This window comes from Cherax quadricarinatus, chromosome 27 (assembly GCF_038502225.1).
Source record: "Cherax quadricarinatus isolate ZL_2023a chromosome 27, ASM3850222v1, whole genome shotgun sequence".
NCBI lineage: Eukaryota > Metazoa > Arthropoda > Malacostraca > Decapoda > Parastacidae > Cherax > Cherax quadricarinatus.
The window spans coordinates 27,025,053-27,040,401 of record NC_091318.1 but is presented as its reverse complement, the minus strand read 5'-3'; the positions used below and the strand labels follow the sequence as shown (position 1 = coordinate 27,040,401).

General features: G+C 42.6%; 1 protein-coding gene across 1 annotated transcript in view; it reads left to right on the top strand.

Moving 5' to 3' along the window:
• Positions 1-7,345: 7,345 nt before the first annotated feature.
• The window catches only part of LOC128706040 (ubiquitin-conjugating enzyme E2 W-like), a 119,708-nt gene continuing 111,704 nt past the window's right edge, over positions 7,346-15,349 (top strand). Inside the window, exon 1 of the mRNA XM_070089153.1 lies at positions 7,346-7,527. Coding sequence (XP_069945254.1) covers positions 7,510-7,527 — 18 coding nt within the window. The 5' untranslated portion in view covers positions 7,346-7,509. The remainder of the gene's footprint in view (positions 7,528-15,349) is intronic.

Sequence of the window (15,349 nt, the reverse complement as noted above, 5' to 3'; positions counted from 1 at the left end):
TTTAGCCGCTCTGTTATTCTTTTCCGTCGCCTGTAAAGGGAGCTCCTGTCCCTTTCTATTTTACATCTACTCCTCCTTTTTCTTAGAGGAATAATCCTTGTGCATACATCGAGCGCCATATGCAGCATATGTGTAGAGAACCTGCATCGCATCTGCTAGAAAAATGACAGGATGGATAATGAGAACCTTCAAAACTAGGGAGGCCAAGCCCATGATGACACTCTTCAGGTCACTTGTTCTATCTAGGCTGGAATATTGCTGCACACTAACAGCACCTTTCAAGGCAGGTGAAACTGCCGACCTAGTAAATGTACAGAGAACTTTCACGGCGCGCATAACGGAGATAAAACACCTCAATTACTGGGAGCGCTTGAGGTTCCTATACCTGTATTCCCTGGAACGCAGGAGGGAGAGATACATGATTATATACACCTGGAAAATCCTAGAGGGACTAGTACCGAACTTGCACACGAAAATCACTCACTACGAAAGCAAAAGACTTGGCAGACGATGCACCATCCCCCCAATGAAAAGCAGGGGTGTCACTAGCACGTTAAGAGACCATACAATAAGTGTCAGGGGCCCGAGACTGTTCAACTGCCTCCCAGCACACATAAGGGGGATTACCAACAGACCCCTGGCAGTCTTCAAGCTGGCACTGGACAAGCACCTAAAGTCAGTTCCTGATCAGCCGGGCTGTGGCTCGTACGTTGGTTTGCGTGCAGCCAGCAGCAACAGCCTGGTTGATCAGGCTCTGATCCACCAGGAGGCCTGGTCACAGACCGGGCCGCGGGGGCGTTGACCCCCGGAACTCTCTCCAGGTAAACTCCAGGTAAGTAAGGACCCAATGGAAATAAGTCACTCTGACTTTTTTGGGTTATCCTAGGTTCTCTACACATATGCTGCTATGTATGATAATTCTATGTAACTGTATTTGTGTATACCTGAATAAACTTACTTACTTACTAACCCAGTGACTTATTTCCATTGGGGTCCTTGTACCTTATTATTATAATATAAGGGTTATAATATCTTATTATTATTTTATAATGAAGGTACCATCTTATTATCATACTAAAAAGACTATCTACTACACGAGGGTCATTAAGACTATCTACAATACGAGGGTCATTACTAGGAATAAGGTAAAATTACTCGTGTGTTAGCTAAAAAAAAATAAAAAATCATTCCCCTCTCTTTCTGTAGCTACATTCATCAGACACCTTTAGGCACTCTTCTTGAACTGGTTCATGCTGTGACTGGCTTTGACATGTGCGGGTAGTCTGTTCCATTTCTTTATTGCTGTTTGAAGCCTGGCCACTGACTGTGGATACTACAAAGTTGTGCTCGCTCCCCCTAGTACTATGATTGCTTTGGTTCCCAACCTTGACAAAACTGGCAGCAAGATATTCTGGACACTGTTTGTGAGCAATTTTATAAACATGATTTAGCTTCAGTTGTTTTACTCTGTCTACAACATTCAGCAAATCCAACTGTTGTAATTCATCCTGGCCTACATCCTCTCTTGGACCCAGGCCCAGGATGAATTTTATAATTTTGTTCTGGGTGATTTGCAGTCTTTCAGTTTTTTTTTTTTTTTGTCAAGGCAGAGTACCATGAAGAGCAAGTGTAATCCATATGACACTGTATAAGGGCTAGACATAGGGTCCTGGGAGCCTCAGTAAGTAGACACTGTGCTTGTCTGTAGAGGAATTTCAGTCTGGCATTCGCTTTCTTTACTACACTGTTCCCTATCAATTCTCCTGACATGCATGGGTCGAAGGGGATTCCCAGATATTTTGCTGAGGAAACTGAAGTGATGGGCTCCCCAGTACACTGGACATTAAAATTATTTACCCTTCTCAGTTTGTTTCGTGCCAAAGAGATAGGCTTCAGTTTTCAGAATTGCTTTCAGTTTTCAGTAAGTAGGTAATGGGTGTTAGGCGACTGGTGTGGGTCGCATCTAGGGGACAAAATGAACCTAATTTGCACGAAATGCTCTGCATAATCAGGGACTTTCTATGTAGTATGTCACTGACGTCAGCTATGGTCTGTATAAGTTACATCATGTATTTACAGAAATAAAAATTATTATTATTATTATTATTATTACCTGGAGAGAGTTCCGGGGGTCAATGCCCCTACGGCCCGGTCTGTGACTAGGCCTCACGGTGGATCAGGGCCTGATCAACCAGGCTGTTGCTGTTGGCCGCACATAATCCAACGTACGAACCACAACCCGGCTGGTCAGGTACAGACTTTAGGTGCCTGTCTAGTGCCTGCTTGAAGACAGCCAGGGGTCTATTGGTAATCCCCCTGATGTATGCTGGGAGGCAGTTGAACAGTCTTGGGGCCCTGCCACTTATTGTGTTGTCTCTTATCGTGCTAGTGACACCCCTGCTTTTCATTGGGGGGATGTTGCACCGTCTGCCGAGTCTTTTGTTTTTGTGTATAACTTTGGTACTAGTACCTCTAGGATTTTCCAGGTGTATATAATCATGTACCTCTCCCTCCTGCGTTCTAGGGAGTATGGGTGGAGGAACTTCAAGCGTTCAAAGTAAATGAGGTGGTTTATCGCAGTTACGCAATGCCATGAAGGTTCCCTGTACATTTTCTAGGTCAGCAGCTTCACCTGCCTTGAAAAGTGGTGTTAGTGTGCAGCAATATTCCAGCCTAGATAGAACAAGCGACCTGAAGAGTGTCATGGGCCTGGCATCCCTGGTTTTGAAGGTTCCCATTATCCATCCTGTCATTTCTCTCATAGATGCGATTGCTACAATGTTATGGTCCTTGAAGGTGAGATTCTATGACATGATCACCCCCAGGTCTTTCACATTCGTTTTTCGCTCTATTGTGTGGATGGAATTTGTTTTATACTCCAATGAAGTTTTAATTTCTTCACGTTTTATGTATCGGAGTAATTGAATTTTCTCATCATTGAACTTCATATTGTTGTCTGCAGCCCATTTAAAGATTTGGGTGATGTCCGCCTGGAGTCTTTCAATGTCTTCAATGGAGGACACTGTCGTGCAAATTCGGGCGTTATCTGCAAAGGAAGACACGGTGCTGTGGCTTACATCCCTGTCTATGTCAGATATAAGATCAAGATGGGAGCGAGTACTGTGCCTTGCGGAGGAGAGCTTTTCACCGTAGCCGCCCCGCCTCAGACTTTACTCTGTTGACTACTACTCTTTGTGTTCTATTTGTTAGGAAATTATAGATCCACCTACCTACTTTTCCTGTTATTCCTTTATCACGCATTTTGTGCGCTATTACATCATGGTCACATCTGTCAAAGGCTTTTGCAAGGCTGTGTATATTACATCTGCATTCTGTTTGTCTTCTAGAGCATCCAGGACCTTGTCATAGTGGTCCAGTAGTTGGGACAGACAGGAGTGACCTGCACTAAACCCATGTTGCCCTGGGTTGTGTAACTGATGGGTATCTAGATGGGTGGTAATCTTGCTTCTTCGAACCCTTTCAAAGATTTTTATGATATGGGACGTTAGCGCTATCGGTCTGTAGTTCTTTGCTATTGCTTTACTGCCCTATTTGTGGAGTGGGGCTATGTCTGTTGTTTTAGTAACTGTAGGACGACCCGTGTCCATGCTCCCTCTCCACAGTATGTTAAAAGCACTTGATAGGGGCTTCTTGCAGTTCTTGATGAACACAGTTCCATGGGTCTGGGCCTGGGGCATTCAGGTTCAATTCAGGGAACTGGAGCACAGATTCAATTCCCTAGATAAAAAGCTCCTTACCAGCGTCAAGGAACCTCCCTTGAGGGGTATTATTATTATAATCAAGGGGGAAGCGCTAAACCCGTAGGATTATACAGCGCCTACCTGGAGTTTACCTGGAGAGAGTTCCGGGGGTCAACGCCCCCGCGGCCCGGTCTGTGACCAGGCCTCCTGGTGGATCAGAGCCTGATCAACCAGGCTGTTGCTGCTGGCTGCACGCAAACCAACGTACGATTATTATTATTATTATAATCAAGGGGGAAGCGCTAAACCCGGAGGATTATACAGCGCCTGGGGGGGGGGATGTGGAAGGCATTCAGGCTTAATTCGGGGAACTGGAGCACAGATCCAATTCCCTAAATCAAGAGCCCCTCACCAACATCAAGGAACCTTCCTTGAGGGGAACCAACGTACGAGCCACAGCCGGGCTGATCAGGAACTGACTTTATGGGGGGGATGGAAGGCAGTCAGGCTTAATTCAGGGAATTGGAGCACAGATCCAATTCCCTAGATCAAGAGCCCCTCACCAGCGTCACGGAACCTTCCTTGAGCGGTATTACAATCAAAACTAAGTGCTAAACCCACATTATTATTATTATAAAGGGGGAAGCGCTAAACCCGGAGGATTATACAGCGCCTGGGGGGGGGGGATGTGGAAGGCATTCAGGCTTAATTCGGGGAACTGGAGCACAGATCCAATTCCCTAAATCAAGAGCCCCTCACCACCATCAAGGAACCTTGAGGGGACTTAAGCTAAAAGAATCCTTTAGGAGTCAGGAATCGCGGGAAGAACTAAAAGCCATAAATGAAATCGAAAGAAACCCAAAGTATTTCTTCTCCTATGCCAAATCAAAATCGAGAACAACGTCCAGTATTGGGCCCCTACTTAAACAAGATGGGTCCTACACAGATGACAGCAAGGAAATGAGTGAGCTACTCAAGTCCCAATATGACTCAGTTTTTAGCAAGCCGCTAACCAGACTGAGAGTCGAAGATCAAAATGAATTTTTTATGAGAGAGCCACAAAATTTGATTAACACAAGCCTATCCGATGTTATCCTGACGCCAAATGACTTCGAACAGGCGATAAATGACATGCCCATGCACTCTGCCCCAGGGCCAGACTCATGGAACTCTGTGTTCATCAAGAACTGCAAGAAGCCCCTATCACGAGCCTTTTCCATCCTATGGAGAGGGAGCATGGACACGGGGGTCGTCCCTCAGTTACTAAAAACAACAGACATAGCCCCACTCCACAAAGGGGGCAGTAAAGCAACAGCAAAGAACTACAGACCAATAGCACTAACATCCCATATCATAAAAATCTTTGAAAGGGTCCTAAGAAGCAAGATCACCACCCATCTAGAAACCCATCAGTTACACAACCCAGGGCAACATGGGTTTAGAACAGGTCGCTCCTGTCTGTCTCAACTACTGGATCACTACGACAAGGTCCTAAATGCACTAGAAGACAAAAAGAACGCAGATGTAATATATACAGACTTTGCAAAAGCCTTCGACAAGTGTGACCATGGCGTAATAGCGCACAAAATGCGCGCTAAAGGAATAACAGGAAAAGTTGGTCGATGGATCTATAATTTCCTCACTAACAGAACACAGAGAGTAGTCGTCAACAGAGTAAAGTCCGAGGCAGCTACGGTGAAAAGCTCTGTTCCACAAGGCACAGTACTAGCTCCCATCTTGTTCCTCATCCTCATATCCGACATAGACAAGGATGTCAGCCACAGCACCGTGTCTTCCTTTGCAGATGACACCCGAATCTGCATGACAGTGTCTTCCATTGCAGACACTGCAAGGCTCCAGGCGGACATCAACCAAATCTTTCAGTGGGCTGCAGAAAACAATATGAAGTTCAACGATGAGAAATTTCAATTACTCAGATATGGTAAACATGAGGAAATTAAATCTTCATCAGAGTACAAAACAAATTCTGGCCACAAAATAGAGCGAAACACCAACGTCAAAGACCTGGGAGTGATTATGTCGGAGGATCTCACCTTCAAGGACCATAACATTGTATCAATCGCATCTGCTAGAAAAATGACAGGATGGATAATGAGAACCTTCAAAACTAGGGAGGCCAAGCCCATGATGACACTCTTCAGGTCACTTGTTCTATCTAGGCTGGAATATTGCTGCACTCTAACAGCACCTTTCAAGGCAGGTGAAATTGCCGACCTAGAAAATGTACAGAGAACTTTCACGGCGCGCATAACGGAGATAAAACACCTCAATTACTGGGAGCGCTTGAGGTTTCTAAACCTGTATTCCCTGGAACGCAGGAGGGAGAGATACATGATTATATACACCTGGAAAATCCTAGAGGGACTAGTACCGAACTTGCACACGAAAATCACTCACTACGAAAGCAAAAGACTTGGCAGACGATGCACCATCCCCCCAATGAAAAGCAGGGGTGTCACTAGCACGTTAAGAGACCATACAATAAGTGTCAGGGGACCGAGACTGTTCAACTGCCTCCCAGCACACATAAGGGGGATTACCAACAGACCCCTGGCAGTCTTCAAGCTGGCACTGGACAAGCACCTAAAGGCAGTTCCTGATCAGCCGGGCTGTGGCTCGTACGTTGATTTGCGTGCAGCCAGCAGCAACAGCCTGGTTGATCAGGCGCTGATCCACCAGGAGGCCTGGTCACAGACCGGGCCGCGGGGGCGTTGACCCCCGAAACACTCTCCAGGTAAACTCCAGGACTAAACCCACAGAGTTCCTTCCTTATTATTATTATAATCAAGGGGGAAGCGCTAAACCCAGAGGATTATACAGCGCCTGGGGGGGATGTGGAAGGCATTCAGGCTTAATTTGGGGAACTGGAGCACGGATCCAATTCCCTAAATCAAGAGCCCCTCACCAACATCAAGGAACCTTCCTTGAGGGGAGTTCCTTCCTTAGATCACACTAGATTGCTTCCCAGTCTTCAAATGCTTTATGGCTCCTACATATATTTATCGCTACCCATGAATATAATGTGACACGATGTATTGTTTGGTCTCTTCATCGTCGAACATAACTAAAACTGCATTTAATTATTCATGTACCAGTCATACAATTATGTTCGGGATTTGTAAAATAACTTACGATAAATCAGTGTTATATTACTGTATATATGTGCTAATAGATTGTTTCAGTAAAAGCAAACAGTAAGTAATAAAATTTGTGAAATGCTTTTATCAACGAGCCAATTTTGCAGAAAATAATTAAATTAAAATTCTTGAGTGGTGCATAGAAAAATATTCTACGTTATATGATAGTGTTATATGAATATAAACACTGCGATTCTGCTAGTAACATATGTCACATATAAAACATATACACAAAATATTAATTAAAATTTGCCTCTTCAATAACTTTCAACAAATAATCCACTGAAATAATTCATTTTCAGACTAACTCCAGGTCATTATGTTTAGTGATAATTTTGAATCGCAATATTGAATACACATTTAATAGCTAATTAGAATAAACCGTGTCTGTTTAAATATATGTTAGCGGAAAATTAATACTTTAATAAAAAGCATTATTTATTTTAGTATTATGAGGGAAAAGATAATAGTTTAGCATCAGCTGGGAGTATATACAATGTAATCAAAACAAACAGACGACGGCCGGGTGGTGGTAACAAGTCAGTGTTTTTGTGTTTTGTGACTTTTTAATTTTTCCTGGAGTGACGAGTTTGGCTCCTGGGGGACCCGGCCAGCTGCTGCTGCTGCTGCTGTGTGTGGCCAGAGTGAGGATGACAAACACGGCAGAGGTAAATATGTCGTGTGTGTTGTGCTCCGATCTCAGGCTGGGCTTATGTATATGATGTTCCTAACTCAGTCTCGGATTGTGTATAAGCTGCTTCTACCCCAGACTTGGCTTGTGTATATGATACTCTTAACTCAGGCTGGGCTCCTGTATATGCTGCTTGCAACTCAGCCTGGGCTCCTGTGTATGCTGCTTGCAACTCAGCTGGACTGATGTATATGCTGCTTGCAACTCAGGCTGGGCTTCTGTATATGCTGCTTGTAACTCAGGCTGGGCTTCTGTATATGCTGCTTGCAACTCAGCCTGGGCTTCTGTATATGCTGCTTGCAACTCAGGCTGGACTCATGTATATGCTGCTTGTAACTCAGGCTGGGCTCCTGTATATGCTGCTTGCAACTCAGCCTGGGCTCCTGTGTATGCTGCTTGCAACTCAGGCTGGACTGATGTATATGCTGCTCACAACTCAGCCTGGGCTTCTGTATATGCTGCTTGTAACTCAGGCTGGGCTCCTGTATATGCTGCTTGCAACTCAGCCTGGGCTCCTGTGTATGCTGCTTGCAACTCAGGCTGGACTGATGTATATGCTGCTTGCAACTCAGCCTGGGCTTCTGTATATGCTGCTTGCAACTCAGCCTGGGCTCCTGTGTATGCTGCTTGCAACTCAGGCTGGACTGATGTATATGCTGCTTGCAACTCAGCCTGGGCTTCTGTATATGCTGCTTGTAACTCAGGCTGGGCTCCTGTATATGCTGCTTGCAACTCAGCCTGGGCTCCTGTGTATGCTGCTTGCAACTCAGGCTGGACTGATGTATATGCTGCTCGCAACTCAGCCTGGGCTTCTGTATATGCTGCTTGCAACTCAGGCTGGACTGATATATATGCTGCTCGCAACTCAGGCTGGGCTCCTGTATATGCTGCTTGCAACTCAGGCTGGGCTCCTGTATATGCTGCTTGCAACTCAGGCTGGACTCATGTATATGCTGCTTGCAACTCAGGCTGGACTCATGTATATGCTGCTTGCAACTCAAGCTGGACTCCTGTATATGCTGCTTGTAACTCAGGCTGGGCTCCTGTATATGCTGCTTGTAACTCAGGCTGGGCTCCTGTATATGCTGCTTGCAACTCAGGCTGGGCTCGTGTATATGCTGCTTGCAACTCAGGCTGGGCTCCTGTATATGCTGCTTGTAACTCAGGCTGGGCTCCTGTATATGCTGCTTGCAACTCAGGCTGGGCTCCTGTATATGCTGCTTGTAACTCAGGCTGGACTCGTATATGCTAGTTGCAACTCAGGCTGGACTCCTGTATATGCTGATTGTGGGTCAGGCTTGGTTTCTGTATATGCTGCTCATTCCTCAGGCTTGGCACCTCTGTATGCTTCTTGTAACTCTGGCTCGACACCTGTATATGCTGCTCATAACTCAGGCTGAGTTTCTGTATATGCTGCTCATAACTCAGGCTGAGTTTCTGTATATGCTGCTCATAGCTCAGCCTGGGCTCCTGTATATATTGCTTGTAGCTCAGGCTGGACTCCTGTATATGCTGCTCATTTAATAGGCTGGGCTTGTACATATGCTGCTCCTAGTTCAGGCTTTGCTTGTATATATGCTGCTCCCAGCTCAGTCTGGGCTTGTATATATGGTGTATACCCTTCAAGGAGGATACCTTGATGCTGATGGAGAGCTCATGATTCAAGAAATTTGAGGAACACTTCCCCTTCCTTGGTTTAGTACTTTCCCATGAATATACCAGTAATAATAATAACAATAGAATGATGATTAAGCTTTAAGAAATACATAGCATATGGGGAAAGCTACAAATCTTCTTGGGACATTTATTGGTATACACTTCAGTAAATGCTCTAAGAAACTTTTCAAGTATTTCCCACTTGTTATAAGTAACACTAGACTTTTATAGATATGGTTAGAAGACAATTTTTGGGGTTCTTTAACCCCCTATTATGGGTAGCATCCTGCTTCTCCAGGGTGCAACCCCAGACTAATTCCATATTTAATTGACTTTCTTGGTTTACCATGTGTTAATAATTCAAATAGTATGGTTTATTTTCATTGAGGCCCTTTTCTAGGATGTGATTTATTACATCCAGTTATTACCCAGGTAAAATCTACATAATTTACCACTGATGTATGCTAATGTTTTTAGCAATTGTGTTTACTGAAATCATTGTGTAAATGTATAACAATAGTCTTCAGTGTATACCCACATGTAGTAAACCTGAATAAAGATTATCTTTTCTTATTTACTACTAGGTGAATATGGGGGAACAGGTGTATTGAGACAACTATACATTTTGCCTTGACCTGGACTCCAACCCCCCTTTCTTTCAGTTGTAAGCCAAATGCATTATCAGTGAGCAAGAAACTCATGCATGTCTTGTAGGTAGATACACTGCAGCTTAACCTTACTTCCTAAATGATTCATATATAATTTCTCAGCACTTTCTCAATAGCTCAGGGTGGCCTAGTTTTGGATGCTAGCCCTGTATGATAGTGTTTCAATATGGCATCCTTAGACATTTTCCACAGCAGCATTTACCATCCTTGTCAATGGCTCACCAAAAGGAAAATGTAGGCAAGTACTGTACTGTCCTTACCTAATACTGGAAATAAAATTCAGAGATCAGAGCTTGGGTAATGTATTTGCACTATTTTTATTACAGGTGGCTGCTACATGTGGTTCTTGATTGTACCAGTGGCTATGAAGTTAGCAGCAAACACTATTATCACAAAACAGTAAAAAAATACTGCCTAATATGATCAACCTAATTTAACTTTAACCCTTCAGGGTTTCGGACGTACTAGTACGGCTTACGCACCAGGGCTTTTGACGTACTAGTATGCCAAAATTCTAGCGCCCTAAAATCTAGTGAGAGAAAGCTGGTAGGCCTACATATTAAAGAATGAGTCTATGTGGTCAGTGTGCGCAATATAAAAAAAATCCTGCAGCACACAGTGCGTAATGAAAAAAAAACTTTGTGTTTTTGGATTAAAACAGCGACTTTGCACTGTATTTTCATATGGTATTTATTGTTGTATTCTAGCTTTCCTGGTCTCATTTTATAGAATGGAAGACATTACAGAAATTGAGATGATTTTAATTGGTTTACTATGAAAAATACCTTGAAATTGAGCTCAGAGTAGCAGAAATGTTCGATTTTTACCAAAGTTCAAAAGTAAACAAATCATTCTAAGCGTCCAATACACGTCAACTGGTGAGTCTAATATTCTTTCACAAGTGCGCCAATATTATTTATACCATTTCTACACTAATGCAGCATTCTGCATAACAGTAAATCTACTATTTTTTGTGAGAATAAAAATTCAAAGTGGAAAGCAAAACAATGTAAGAGGGGCATGGGGACGTGACTAGTGAACAGAGGAAATGTTATTTTAGTGCCAGGAATGTCTTTCTTGTTTATTCTGGACCCTATTTGGAAATTGGCATCTTGAAATTTGTGTGAAATTGGCAAAATTGCTAAATTCTGACCACTGTATCGGATAGTTGAAATTGGTAAATGGGTGGTTTCTTGTACTCATTCGATAGAAAAAGTGGAGTTCTAGCGTAATAGTTATGATTTTTGCCGACTAGTACTCTGGAATTGGCCGAAAATAGGGCTCAAAGTGGGCAAAATCGTTGATGCATAAACATCGTCGAGACCGCTAACTTCGCGAGAGCATAATTTCATAAGTTTTCCATCAAATTTCATACTTTTGGTATCATTATGATCAGGAAAAGATTCTCTATCTTTTCATAAGAATTTTTTTTTTTTTTTTAAATTTCGGTGACCCTGAGAACAAATCTCGTAGAGGGCCTGGCGACCCTGAAGGGGTTAAATATCTAAACCATTAAAAACATAACCTGTACAGGGTATAAGTGTAGTTACCCCATAAACTGAGACAATACCTAAATACAGGTCTCCCTCAACATTCACGTTTTCAGCTTTCGCGGGCTTCACACATTCGCGAATTCCCAACCGCCAAATTCCCAGCCACCAAATTCCCAGCCGCCAAATCATATTCAAGTTTCCCGCCACCTGCGAGTCCCTACTACCCTCCCTCCGACCCCCGCAACTGGCAGCCAGCCCTCCCACCCCTCAGTGTGAGTGTTTTGTTTGTTCATTATTTGCTATTAAACTACAGTATAAATAATGTAAACACATTCATTACTGCATATTGGAATGGCTATTTGGACAGGTATTGGACGGTGACATCATGTGTTTACTCTTGAACACAGCAAAGAATCAAACATTTCTGCTACTGCTAATAATAACAATAGTAATAATAATAATAATAATAATAATAATAATAATAATAATAATAATAATAATAATAATAATACGATATAATTGAAGAAGGAAATTGTACAAAAATACGAGGGAGTGGTTGACACATCGTCAGTGTGACTTTGTTTATGCTGGAGTGAACATTAGTCTCCCTGCTCTTCCAAACATTTCACAATAATTCATTGTTTGGTGCTTGTAGATTGAGTGTGACTGGAGTGGTTGAGGCAGTGGTAGAGGTGATAGAGGCAGTGATAGAGGCAGTGGTAGAGGCAGTGGTAGAGGCAGTGGTAGAGGCAGTGGTAGAGGCAGTGGTAGAGGCAGTGGTAGAGGCAGTGATAGAGGCAGTGGTAGAGGCAGCAATAGAGGCAGTGATATTTACTAACATATATGTTATAAATAATAATAGTACATTATGAAAAACATTTATTATTATTATAAATGTTATATTAACATGTACTATTATTATTTATAACATACGTATATGTTAGTAAATACCACTGCCTCACCCACTGCCTCTATCACTGTCTCTATCACTGTCTCTATCACTGTCTCTATCACTGCCTCTACCGCTGAATTATTGTGAAATGTTTGGAAGAGCAGGGAGACTAATGTTCACTCCAGCATAAACAAAGCCACACTGACGATGTGTCAACCACTCCCTCGTATTTTTGTACAATTTCCTTCTTCAATTATATCATATTATTATTATTATTATTATTATTATTATTATTATTATTATTATTATTATTATTATTATTATTACTATTGTTATTATTAGCAGTAGCAGAAATGTTTGATTCTTTGCTGTGTTCAAGAGTAAACACATGATGTCACCGTTCAATACCTGTTCTGATAGCCATTCCAATATGCAGTCATGAATGTGTTTACATTATTTATACTGTAGTTTAATAGCAATTAATGAACAAACAAAACACTCACCACACTGAGTGGTGGGAGGGCTGGCTGCCAGTTGTGGGGGTCGGAGGGAGGGTAGTAGGGACTCGCATTGGTTGAGGAAGTGGTGGAGTCTGTGGTATTTAATAACATACATGTTATTAAAGCATAACATGTATATATTTAGTACAACTTACGACGTTTTCATGTATTTTATGATTGTTCATGGTTCAACAAGTTAAGCAGTATTGTATTATATTTCCCTACAATATATTGGGGCACCAAACATTCACGGTTTTTCAACATTCGCGAGGCTCTTGATCCCCTAACCCTCGCGAATGTTGAGGGACACCTGTACATATTTAATTACTAGTGTGCCGTATTTAGCTGAGCAAGTCTCGTATCAACCTCAACCTGTCCACATTTGGAACGTTTGACCTGGACAGTTGCATCAGTTGGATGTTTCCTCTGTAATCTTTAGTTAATTTATCCTATTTAAGAGAGTTTTGAATGCAGGCTAAATATTTGGTTCCAGTAGCAAATATATACACCTACCATCTGACTTACGACCGAGTTCGGTTCCGAGAAACTGGTTGTAAGTCGAAATGGTCGTAAGTCGAACTTTACTACTGAATATCAACAAAACATTTTTGTAATGACTTTATTTTATTGTTTTATTTTGGTATTTCATGTTTTACTTTACTTTTTATGTTGTTAGTACTGTATTTTATACTGTAAGGTTTAGGATAAGCACTGTGTACAACACAAATAGTTGTTTATTTCCCAGAAATTTGGCATAAAAAAACACGATCGTAAGTCGAGTGGTCGTAAGTCGAGCAGGTCATAAGTCGGATGTTAGGTGTATATATATATATTTAACAAGTTGGCCGTCTCCCACCGAAGCAGGGTGACCCAAAAAGAAAGAAAATCCCCAAAAAGAAAATACAGTGGACCCCCGCATAACGATGGCATCACATAGCGATTTTTCCGCATAACGATTACTTTTATCGCAAAATTTTTGCCGCGCATACCGATTAAAAACCCGCATACCGATTTTCGTCCGAGACGCGTCCAATGTGCCCTCAGCCAGCCTCACATGTGCCGCTCCGTCCCATTGTTTACCAGCCAGCCTCCGCGGTAACATCCAAGCATACACTCGGAATATTTCGTATTATTACAGTATTTTCGGTGCTGTTTCTGGAAAATAAGTGACCATGGGCCCCAAGAAAGCTTCTAGTGCCAACCCTACACCTCAAAGGGTAAGAATTACTATAGAGATGAAGAAAGAGATAATTGATAAGTATGAAAGTGGAGTGCGTATAGCCGACCTAGTCAAGCTGTACAAGAAACCCCAATCAACCATCGCTACTATTGTGGGCACCAGAAAGACAATCAAGGAAGCTGTTCTTGCCAAAGGTTCAACTGTGTTTTCGAAACAAAGATCGCAATTGATGGAAGATGTTGAGAGACTCTTATTGGTGTGGATAAATGAAAAACAGATAGCAGGAGATAGCGTCTCTCAAGCGATCATATGTGAAAAGGCTAGGAAGTTGCATGAGGATTTAATTAAAAAAATGCCTGCAACTAGTGATGATGTGAGTGAATTTAAGGCCAGCAAAGGTTGGTTTGAGAGATTTAAGAAGCGTAGTGGCATCCATAGTGTGATAAGGCATGGTGAGGCTGCCAGTTCGGACCACAAAGCGGCTGAAAAATATGTGCAGGAATTCAAGGAGTACATAGAAACTGAAGGACTGAAACCTGAACAAGTGTTTAATTGTGATGAAACAGGCCTGTTCTGGAAGAAAATGCCAAGCAGGACCTACATTACTCAGGAGGAAAAGGCACTCCCAGGACATAAGCCTATGAAAGACAGGCTTACTTTGTTGATGTGTGCCAATGCTACTGGTGATTGCAAAGTGAAGCCTTTATTAGTGTATCACTCTGAAACTCCCAGAGCGTTCAGGCAAAAGAATGTCCTCAAGGATAATTTGTGTGTGCTGTGGAGGGCAAACAGTAAGGCATGGGTCACTAGGGAATTTTTCTATAACTGGTTACACCATGCATTTGCCCCCAATGTGAAAAATTACCTAACTGAAAAGAAATTAGAACTTAAGTGCCTCCTGGTGTTAGACAATGCCCCTGGTCATCCTACAGACGTGGCAGAGCGACTTTATGGGGACATGAGCTTCATTAAGGTGAAGTTTTTGCCTCCTAATACCACTCCTCTCCTGCAGCCCATGGACCAGCAGGTTATTTCCAACTTCAAGAAACTGTACACAAAAGCTCTGTTTGAAAGGTGCTTTGTAATGACCTCAGAAACTCAACTGACTCTAAGAGAGTTTTGGAGAGATCACTTTAATATCCTCAATTGTGTAAACCTTATAGGTAAGGCTTGGGAGGAAGTGACAAAGAGGACCTTGAACTCTGCTTGGAAGAAACTGTGGCCAGAATGTGTAGACAAAAGGGATTTTGAAGGGTTTGAGGCTAACCCTGAGAATCCTGTGCCAGTTGAGGAATCCATTGTGGCATTGGGAAAGTCCTTGGGGTTGGAGGTTAGTGGGGAGGATGTGGAAGAGTTGGTGGAGGAGGACAATGAAGAACTAACCACTGATGAGCTGATAGATCAACTTCA